Source organism: Callorhinus ursinus, unplaced genomic scaffold (assembly GCF_003265705.2).
Source record: "Callorhinus ursinus isolate GAN/ISIS: 27379988/994484 unplaced genomic scaffold, GSC_fseal_2.0 scaffold11, whole genome shotgun sequence".
In the NCBI taxonomy this organism is placed as follows: domain Eukaryota; kingdom Metazoa; phylum Chordata; class Mammalia; order Carnivora; family Otariidae; genus Callorhinus; species Callorhinus ursinus.
Window position 1 is genome coordinate 38,511,207 of NW_027397073.1, and position 11,141 is coordinate 38,522,347.

At 38.8% G+C, this 11,141-nt stretch overlaps 1 protein-coding gene across 1 annotated transcript in view; it reads right to left on the reverse strand.

Moving 5' to 3' along the window:
- Positions 1-11,020, reverse strand: part of ASXL3 (ASXL transcriptional regulator 3) — a 179,698-nt gene extending 168,678 nt beyond the window's left edge. Inside the window, exon 1 of the mRNA XM_073898362.1 lies at positions 10,913-11,020. Coding sequence (XP_073754463.1) covers positions 10,913-10,966 — 54 coding nt within the window. The 5' untranslated portion in view covers positions 10,967-11,020. The remainder of the gene's footprint in view (positions 1-10,912) is intronic.
- Positions 11,021-11,141: the final 121 nt, after the last annotated feature.

The following is an 11,141-nucleotide window of genomic DNA, read 5'->3' on the forward strand; positions in this document are numbered from 1 at the left end:
TTTTCACTATGGTACTGAAGAGGCCCTTTACACCTTTTCATCAGTACCTAACAACTAAGGTATAAATATGGGCACTAGAATTTGACAGACAATTAAACACATCTGCCTGTGATTTTGAATCTTGAACCTGCGAGGAAAGACAGAGCAGATTGTGATACATTCATATGATACATTGGCAACAAGGGCAGTGTCCTATGTCAACACTAACTCACAGTGGTGACTATAAGTGGTGCCCATAGCATATCCCAACTATTGTTGTAGCATGACTTTGTGTGTGTCTGCTGCCCAGCCAATATTGATCCTTGTCTATTTTTCCAGCCTGGTTTTTTGGATCCTTCCTGATGATTATATGAACTATTTTATGGACTCCAAAAAAACCTTTTCTACTTAAGTTACCAAGACTTGCTTTCTGTTGCTTGCAACCCACAATCCTGACTGATGAAGCTAACGCATTCACTGCTGTACTTTGTTCAGTATGGGGGGGGGGTCCTTTCTGCATCGTTCTTAAATCATTTCCAAACCAAAAACTGAATATGCTAAACTACTACATGTTGAGGGAACTCTTAGAAGATTTCAAAGAATTCATGGTCTGGTGGGGATACAATGCCAAAAGTAAGTTCTACACTACAACATGATTAAAATTGTAAGGCATAAAGAAGGCAACAATTAAATATACTCTAAAATACACACACACACACACACACACACACGATACCAAGCAGAACAAAGACAAATCAACCCATAAACATTTAAGACAGAATATTAAAACTGCAGAATTTCAAGGGTAAAGAGAACACATAACAACTCTCAGATACAAAAGCTTATTACCTCTTAAAAAGTAATAAACTTACCATCGCTTCTCGGCCTTTTGGCTAAGATCAAGTGTAGTAAAAAGTAATAAACTTACCCCAGACACAGTGTCACAACCACTGATACAAGAACATAATGAAGAAATATTTCCAAAATATTAAGAGTAAAAAACTGTCAATTAAAAGTTTTATAACTAGATAAATTATCACTCAAAGGTGAGAACATTATATCTTTTAGTTTTTCCCTATCAAGTTTCTCCACTTTTTTTTTTTTTAATGAAAGATGTCGTGAGCTTTGTGAAGACATCTCTTTTTTGAATTTATAATCTACATATTTGGGGGATAATCTTCCTAAAGGCTTCTCTTGGTCACTTTTGTACACCCAATCTGGACTGTGTTCAGATTAAATTTATGAGGATAGGAAGGATTTAGGGAGAGAGTGTGGATAACAGTGGAGCATGTGGCCATTTGCTTGCAGTTCTCTTTTTTAATTCTTAGAACTTCATATGAGTCTGTAATTCTTTCAAAATATTAAAGCTTAATAAAAAAGATTAAGGGGTGGGCAAAACAAAAACATTTTAGATATATGAAGACTGTTCGTGAACCCAGAGTCCCCTCATTTAAAAACAAAACAAAACAAAACAAAAACTGTTAAAAGGAGGGGGAGTCATTTACAAAGAAGGGGGAGTATGATACAAGAAACAGAGTTGAGCACAGAAGGTGATAAAATGTTGATAAGCGTAACTACCCACTGATAAGTTTAACTATCTTCATTGTGTTTTAAAAAGAATATAAATCTGTAGAAGGCTGTAGAAATTGGAACACCAGTGTGATGATTTATAACGGACAAAAAATGCAAAGTTCTGCATATTATTAGGAAAACCAATCATCACATACCACTTTAAAAAGTGTTGCCAATATTGAAAAGGGTTTCCCATGACCTGTTCGACTTTAACTTGAAGATAATCACAAGAGTTTTTAAGCAGAGAAAAGATTCAGTAAGATCAGATCTACTCTAGAAAGAGAAATACAGCTTCCGTAAGATTTTGAAAAAGAGATTAGAGACAAAATTAGTTGGAAGGTCAGAACTATGTAAAATATAGTGAATGAAAAGAGGAGGAGCTAAATGTGAACTATATTTAAGACAGAATTTACCATTCCCCACAGATACCAGGTGTTTAGATAGGTGTTACATAGATAAGTACCCCCACCCAGATAAGAATGCTATCACATTTCTCTTTTTGTACTCAATGTACAACACTTTTGTGGGAGATATCCAATAATTGTTTAAATGAACTGGATAAATTTCATTTGAAATACCCAGTGTACCTAGAGATACACAAAGGAATTGTTAATGTAAGTTTGAAATTTAGGGAAAATATCAAGGCTAGAGTTCTCACCATGAGAGAATGACCACTGAAGCAGGCGAGAAGGTCAATGGACAGGAGGAATATGAGAATAAAATGGAGGGGCGAGGCAGCATTCTAATATACATTGACACTAAAGGGGAAACTGAGAGAAGAGACCCTCAAACAAGCAGGAAAGAGCAAGGATAGTGATGGAAAGGGAACAAGAAGAATATCAGAGAAGTTTGATGCAAAATGTTTTAATTTAATTTCCTGGATTGCTTTAAAAGAGACAAATTAAACAAAGGATTTAGGAAAGACAACTTCTGGTTGCAAGAATTTGAAGACAACATATTTTAAAGGAAGGAGATTTTCTTATAAACACTTTTTAAAAATAAGAGTCTCTGTTGTGCGTGCACGGTGTGGGGGAGGACGGGTGAAGGGGTGATGCTGTGATTTATAATGATATGCATTTGGTCTTTGTCCTTTTCCTGGCATAGAGTTCCTAAAACCTCAGAATTTCCCAAGTGTTGAGAAAGATAAAAGTGTCTCATTATGTTAATGAGATGACTTCTGGAAAGTACCTAAGGATGGGGGCTGGCTGACAATGGAGCCAATCATGTGATTAGAAGGTTTGAACTTTCAGTCCTACTCCGGACCTTGGGGGAGGAGGAGGGGCTGGAGGTTGAATAAAGTGCTAAAGGCCCATGATTTGATCAATCATGACTATGTAATGATGCCTCCATGAAAACAGGGGCAGAATTCAGATCACTTCTGGGTTGGTGAACATGTGGAGACTTTGAGAGAGTGGCTCACCTGGAGAGACATGGAAGCTCTATTCCCTAACCCCATATCTTGCCCTATGCATTTCTTTCATCTGGCTGTTCCTGAGTTATAACCTTTATAATAAACCAGTGATCTAGTAATCTAGTAAGTAGTATGTTTCTCAGAGTTCTGTGAACTGTGTAGCAAATTAATTGAACCTGAGGAAGAGGTCTTGGGAAGCTCTGATTTTATAGCCAGTCAGAAATACAGGTAACAACTTGGACTTGCAACTGTCCTCTGAAGTCCATGGAGAGGTCATTGGAACTTCCAATCTATAGCCTGTCGGTCAGTCAGAAGCGTAAGTAATAACCACCTGGACTTGCTATTGGCTTCTGAAGGGGGTGGGGGGCAAGTACTGTAGGACTGAAGCCTTAACCTGTTGAATCTGATGGTGTCTCTGGGTAGACAGTGGCAGAACTGAGTTGAATACTTGGATACCCTGCTGGTGTTGCCTCTTGTATGTGTGGGGACCCCTTCCCCCACACTGAAATTGAGTCTCAGAACACTAAAAGAGCATCATACAGAATCCTGATGATCCAAACAGCAACTCAGTTCTTCAGTCAACAAGGTTTTGATATATGTACAAACTATATATGCAGTCGTTTATTTTTGACATTAAAAAAAAAAAACTAAGAATAACCAACAGCTTCATTATATCATGTTTTCTCTGTAACTGATCTGGAAAACAAGCCCAAAGATCCTAACTCAATTTCTAACTCCTCGACGTTATTAAAATAGGTTCTAATACCTTTTAGTTAATGAAATCTCAGAAATGCCATCTGTCTTCTGAATAAGGTGAAGAGGGTCCATCCTATTCCGTCCTTTAACTCATAAATAATATATTTGGAACTCAACAACTTCATAACTGAAGAAGAATACAGCACTTGCCAAAAAAAACAGCAATTCTGGAGTTATTTTAAACATCATTATGTAGTTTTTCATGGACTAATTTATGCTAATATATGCAAAATAAGTCCATGGTAAATAACTATTGTAAAATAAATTATACATCTGTATACTTAGAAAAAAAATCTTACAATTTCTAATGTGTCCACTAAGTACAGATCGCAGTGCCTTACAGGATTCCTCAGGCTCTAAAAGTTCCACCAAAGGTTAAGGTCTTGGATGTCATTTAAGTTATACATTTCAGCTATTAAAGCCAATGTTCTGACAAGCCCTTTGGCTCTAACCCCAGGGCATGAATTTGCCTTAAAACACGTAAGAATGTGTCAGAGGGCCATATGTCAATCAACCAGGAGAAGTGCCTATTCCCAATTTAATGTTGTCAGTTGCTGACATTAAAACCAGCAACACTTAATTGTTCCCACTTCAAGTGGGAATATTGAGGGGAAAGGAGAGGTAGGTGTCTAAGTTCAGGCTGATAAAGCTGTTAATTGCTACCCTTTTATGTAGATTTGTTTAATAATGAAAACAATGTGGCTAATCATATAATGTTTCTATTTGTTCCCCAAGGGCTCTTCAGGGACAGTTTCAATCCGGGCTAGATTTCCACAGCTACCAACTGTGCGGGGACAAAAGCAGAACAATCAAGGCACTCAGTGCTGGCAAATAGCTGAAAGTGGTTCTATACAGATGCCCCTCCTCCCAGCCCTATCAGGAAGGAGCCTGGACCTGCTATTGACAACTTCTGCAGGAGGGGTGAGGGGGGATTTTAAATTATAAATTAATAATAATAAATTAATAATAATAAAAATTTTATGCAGACTTTTGATGAAAAAGAGAAAGAAATGAAAAGCAGTCCATCCGAAAAGCAGGAAATGAGTCTGCTAGAGGCTTGGATCCTCCCTATGCCTCCATGCAACAAATCAGTTAAATTCACATTAGTTAAAATGCCTGTGTTCATTTTTAAAAATCAGAAAGACACAACACAGATTTAAAAAAAAAAAAAGAAAAAAATCCTGTGCTCCTTACAGACAGGGTGATGATATTGGGCATATCATTAAACCACACATTTGGCGACTGAGTTACTGAAATAACCCTAGCTACCTACTGATCTCAAGAGAGTATTTTAGGTAACAGAGTGCCCTGTGTGTTTTCTACAAATGTAATGTATATTACTCACTGATGTTTACTTTGCCTCATTTGGCAAAGGCTATGGGACAGAATAAAGTTGCGTTATTTAAAAGGTTTCTAACATCAATTTTGTTTTCGGACTCTTTTACCCAATAATGGAAGCATTTAGAGACATCCGCAGAGCACTGGTGTCCCCTCTCTCTATAATAGATAGTCATTTTGTTTTGTGTGTGTGTTTTTAAAAAAAAAAAATCCTATTTCTATACCTACCCCACCAGCCCAACTTTCTGGAAATAACTTGCAAATCGCTCCCCAATTTGGTCACAATGTAACTTTCAACTTTATTGCCATGCCAACCCCCCTCAAGTCTTTGGGTATTTCTAGACTTGTCCACTCATGGCCTCCTGAACCCATCCTCTTGCCTGACATGACACCTTTGCTCATGCAGGGCTCTCTTCTTAGAATGTTCTCCTCTCCTCACTGGTTCAATCTTACTCATATTTCAAGGACAAACCAAGTTTCACCTAATCCATTAAGCCTTCTGCAATCTCCACATACCACACAGCTTCTCCCTTCTGTAAATCCATAAACTAGCACCTGCTTGATCATTCCTGTGACACCTGCAGATGGTGTCTGCTCAGTCTTCCTCCAGTTTTCCTTGTCTCCCCTACTGAACTCAACACTCCTTGAAGATGTATCTTTGTATCCTCTCCAGCATTTGAGCTGTATATGTAGGAACCATCAACATGGTTAGGGACCATACTTCACATTTCCAGTGCATTTCAGTGAAGGTTGAAACTATTATATTATTCAATATTAAATTTCACTACTTTATAAGTTCACTTCTCTGTGGTGAAATTCCTTTACAGGTACAACTCTACAAAAGCCAGAAGACACCAAGAGTCCATTTCTGACATCCAAGGAATCACCTGCTACCAAAGACTTCTCAAAGAAGAGAAAAACTTAAGAAAGGATCAACTCTTAAAATTCCCTTTCATGTCAGCAGGAAATAAAAAATTAACAACCTAAACACTAGGCCTAAGTTCACATTTCTCATTTATTTCAAACACGTTTTTCCCAACTTGAAACTCAGAGGCAGAGAGATTGCTAAACTCTTTTCCATCTTTCAAATTGCAATGAAAATTTAGGTTCCCCATCTGAAAGAAGAGATGATGAGATACAGACATAAAGAGATGATGTTACGTGTAGATCACAGAAAACAGCTGAATCAAACCAATTGAAATGTAAGCGACTGAAAATAAAACTCCATTTGCCATATACGTTAGCCAGGCTCATAAGCCAATAAGCACTGTCACAATTATGCTCATGTGCACCTCTGGGGCTTACCCCAAATCACAAGTAGAAATGTTCTCAACTGTCAAGGCCTGGTCATAACCTGAAATCCAAGCACAGTGAGAAAATGCCAAAAGCAGTACAAATGCTCTCCCCTCCATCCCCATGTTCATCATTCCTGAAAAATTATATATATTTCTAAAATACAAAGACAAAAGACAAGGCAACCAGTAAATTAACAATTGTGAATTGTTTTCTATGTTAACAGCTACGAATATCATTCGGCTTTATTTCGTAGGAACCCTAAGAGTTTATTTAGCATATAATGCATTATGCAAAAGAATCTTCTCTGTGCAAAAGATTCACACAGATTTCCTTTTAATTCATAAACCCCCACTTAATTTTTAATCTGATTTACAGAATTTCAACTTACTAAAAGCTTCAGTAACTCTTTGCTATGGCATAAAGAGATATGTATCTGTTTTCTCCCAACAATGAGGCAAATTTTCCATTAAAAAAATTTTTCCCCCAAAGGTCACCTTGAACTACCAAAAAACAAAAAAACAAAAACAAAAACAAAAAAACCCACACAAAAAAAAACCCTACTAATAGTCATTATCTTTGTGAACTACAAGCAAATAAATCAGCCATGTTACCAAGCACAAAGCTATTGAAGATTGTTAAGATTTATTTTCAGGTGCCAGTGAGACTAAATAAAGATTGTAAGGAATGAAACAAACAGAAGAAACTCAGGGAACAAATTAATCCACTGAATCATTATCTTACCAGTGCATTCCCCTATAGAACAAAGTGATGAAACTATCAAAAAGGACTTCTCAAAGCAACATTTTTGCATGTCAGAAAAAAAAAGAATTAAACTAGAATAAATATATAAATAACAGTATGTTCTGTGTTAAGTCAGTAACAAAGAAACCCCTTAGTGCAGTAAAACAAAGTCCTGTCAAATCCCCATTTTTTTTTTTTACAAAGAAGCATGAAGATCCTTTCACAATGGTTTAAACTGTATTTATAGTAACAGAGTGAAGACTTGAGATAAAAGTCAAAAGGATTAAAGTCAAAGCCCCAGCTCGACATGAGTTATGGTTTTGATTTTTATTCTTATTGTGGTCTACAAATATTAAGACAGAAGATACTTCCATGTGATTGTGGGATCCTCTGAGACTCTATAACCTTAGAAGAACAGATAAAACAGATGAAAATGCATCTGGTTTAGGAGCAGCCTCCATATTAAATGGAAATGCGCAAAGTAACAACCACAACTGCAGAACGCTGAGGGGGAGTGGAGGACGCTAAAGGCTGAAATTTCTCCAACTGATGCAGGGCAAAAAGACCAAAAAAAAAAGAGAGAGAGAGAGAGAGAAAGAGAAAAGATGTGGTGTTACTGTTTTTAAAATGGCAGCCTGTTAATAATCACGACATTCCTGAAAATACAGAAAAATTATACTACCATTCCTTCTTTCCTAAGCTAAGCAGGCTCACCACATACAAACATGACATACTTCTGTGAGAAAATTGGTAGGGCTTGATAGCTGCATCTCTATCTAAAGCAAAATCCCTGGAGTTGTCACTCAGAGTTTGTAGATTTACAGACCATATACTTTTCTCACAAAGAAAGCAAGCACAAATTCTGTTGTCGACTGGAAGTTCTTACTCTGCAAAGAACTGTTCTTCTTCCATCTATATTTTTCTTAAAAATGAATGCAAAGCTACATTGAAACATAAGCTTTTGGTCACAGTTCAAAAAATGTATTTTGCATTTCCTCTCCCCTGATACCCGCTCTTTTAAGATAATCTCACACACACACACACACACACACACACACACTACAGTAGGAGATATACAGTATATACGATATGATTGGAAGGTTATTCTTAATGTTAATTTGGATACTTTCTTTAGTTCATATATTTCAAGAACCACATGCATGTTTTCTGTCCATCCAGTCTTTACTTTTAAAATCAGACACCTAGTTTAACATTTGATGGAGAAAAGGCTAAAAGTCCTTAACAGCAACAACCACAGCAAGACCATCAGGGGCAGTGTGAAATGTGTAATGATAGTATTTATAGCACAGAAATGCCCCCCAAAACAGCATTCCTTTTTAATTGAGTGTAAATTAATACTAAATTATAAGAGTAAAAATTTTTTCATGCAAGTTTGTAAGAGAGTTTAAGTCTATATGTATTCATGTAATCATAAAGAAAACATGAAAAAAATCACCATTACTCAAATGGATCCCTTTTTAATCACAAAGTTAAGAAGGATCATAAGTCACAATCACAAATCACAAATTTCTCAGAAAGATATTTCTAGTATAATTACTTGCTATTTTGTTCAGTATTTTATTTCAACTGTCACATTTTGAATACATACACATTTATACAACTATCAGGGGAAAAATAACTTGAAACAAATTGAAAAATTACCATAACTACAAGTTCAATATGTCTGGTTAAAATAGAGACATCTGGTCTATGATTAATTCTTTTGTGTTGATGACTCCTAGTGTGTCTTTTCCCATCAATGAAACTTTGTAAGAGGAAAAGGCAACTTTTAACAAAAAGCTGTAACTAAGAAATCTATTTCAGGATTTATCAATACAGATCCATTATGATTACATCAAATAGAGCACAGTATTTTCAGGAATAGTAACAGATACTGGTTGAATACAAATGGTTAGCTTTAAATTCCATCAGGATGATGTTATTTATTAAATAATTCTCTGCAGGCAGATATAGGTAATTCATGAAGCATTGTTTTAAAATATTTATAAGTCAACTCACTCATTTGTTTAAAACACATACACTGAAGCTCTATAACACTTGATTGCCACTCTAAGGAACCTGAATAATGCATTTTCAGAAGCCTTGCACACCCCCACACAATTCCGAATTAGTGGCTGAGCAAACAATAAGTAACGTACTATGCTCTAGCAAAAATTCAGTGATAACATCAATCTGGCATCTACTTAACACTTACTGCTTACTTTTCACGTATTCCTCACAGATAAGTTTCCTCTCCCAGATGCAGTTCATTAGAGAATGACTATCACCTGCCCATTCATCCACAGACAGTGAGTGATTTAGTAATTAACACAATCACAGATAAGAGGAGAAATCATAATATACACTACTACAAATTAAGAGATGAAGTAAAGGGGCCTATCCACTTCAGCTTCCAATAACTAGACCGTAATTAAAAGGGACTTTTGTCACTGCTTCATAGGGCAATAGGGTCAATTATTTAAAACCCTTTGCTCCAATCCAGAAACATACCAGCAAGGCCCTTCAACCAAACTCAGATAATTACTTTTGACAAATGTTCTCCTTGAGCATGATGCAGTTACTCCAAGGCTTAAAAACAAACAAAAAAACAAAAAAAACCCAGTTATAGTAAGACAATCTTTACAAAGTCAACCCAATAACATGTTCTGTAGTCTTCCACCCCACACCCTGCCCTCTATTGCATGCAGTCTGCTTTCTTTTGGCCAATTATAAAAGACAGTAAGTTCGCTAAATAAATATTTAATTTATGCAGCCGAAATCCTGAAAGGCTGAGCTTCAAATGTAATGCCTCGCATTCCCGTGAGGCACACTGTAAAGAAATATCCTTTTTAAAAAATCCGTTTACAGCTGTCCTTTAAAAGAAAAAGAAGAAAAAAAACCCACACATACACATGCATCAAACCAAAGACGCCGACGCCCCTCTGCCAACCAGCATTTCTATAGAGACATTCTTTCGATGATTAAAACGTAAGCTCCGAAAGGTTAAAGAAAAGCAGCCAAGTAACACCGCCCAGGAAGCCAGCATTAAAAGACACCTAGCTGTACACTCTTAATAACCTCCCACTACAAATGACACTGACCCAACTTCACCAAACACACACACGCCTCGACACACACACTCAAAAACTGCACACACGTGCACAGAATGTACACACAAACATCGAGCAGAACACAATACCTACAAAACACAAACGAACTTGATCCACACAAAACATGCACGTATCACTGTGCATACATAATGCACACGACACGGCACACAGACACGCACGACCTAGCCCACATGCACACACGCCCCACAAGTCCGTGTCGGACACACACCGTGCATGCACGTGTAAAATGTATGAACTCACAAACGCCGAACATACACACAGACCGTGCACAGAGTGTTATTGATGAAATTCCGGGAGGTGGAGGGGCCGGGAGGGAGTGGTAATTGCCACACAAAGGTCTCCGGAGCGGCAGAGAGGGAAGTCGAGCGGGGCCGAGCGCTCGGAAATTCACTCGTGGCGAAGGCACAGCTGAGCCCCGAGAGCGAAGTACCGGGAGAAGTGTCCCGGGCGGTCCCGGGCGCGGCGGGCGCGGGGTTCCCCGAGATAATCGCTGCGCCCCTCCGCGCGCGCACGCACACATTCAGGGGCCCCTGGGCGAGCCCACTCCCGCAGAATAACAAAGAGCAGGAGCCCGGCGAGCGGGCGGCGGCTCGGGCTGGAAGTGGCCGTCTCCGCCGCCGCGGGCCGTCGCGGGGCGAGCGGCGGGGCCGGCGGGACGCGCGGGCGGCGGGCGGGGGGCGGTACGTACCAGGCGGGCAGCCTCGGCCCAGGTGCGGTCCTTCTTCTTCCTCTTGTCTTTCATGTTTGCATCTCATTGATGGTTCTGATGATGACGTGGGGGATTCCACGGGGTGCTCGGGGTTCGGGCGCGGAGACAATGACCCAGTGACCCGGTGACCCGCACTCGCTCCGCGGGGGGAGGCGCGCGGGCGGCGGCGGCGGCGGCGGCGGCGGCGGCGGGTGGGAGGGATGGAGCG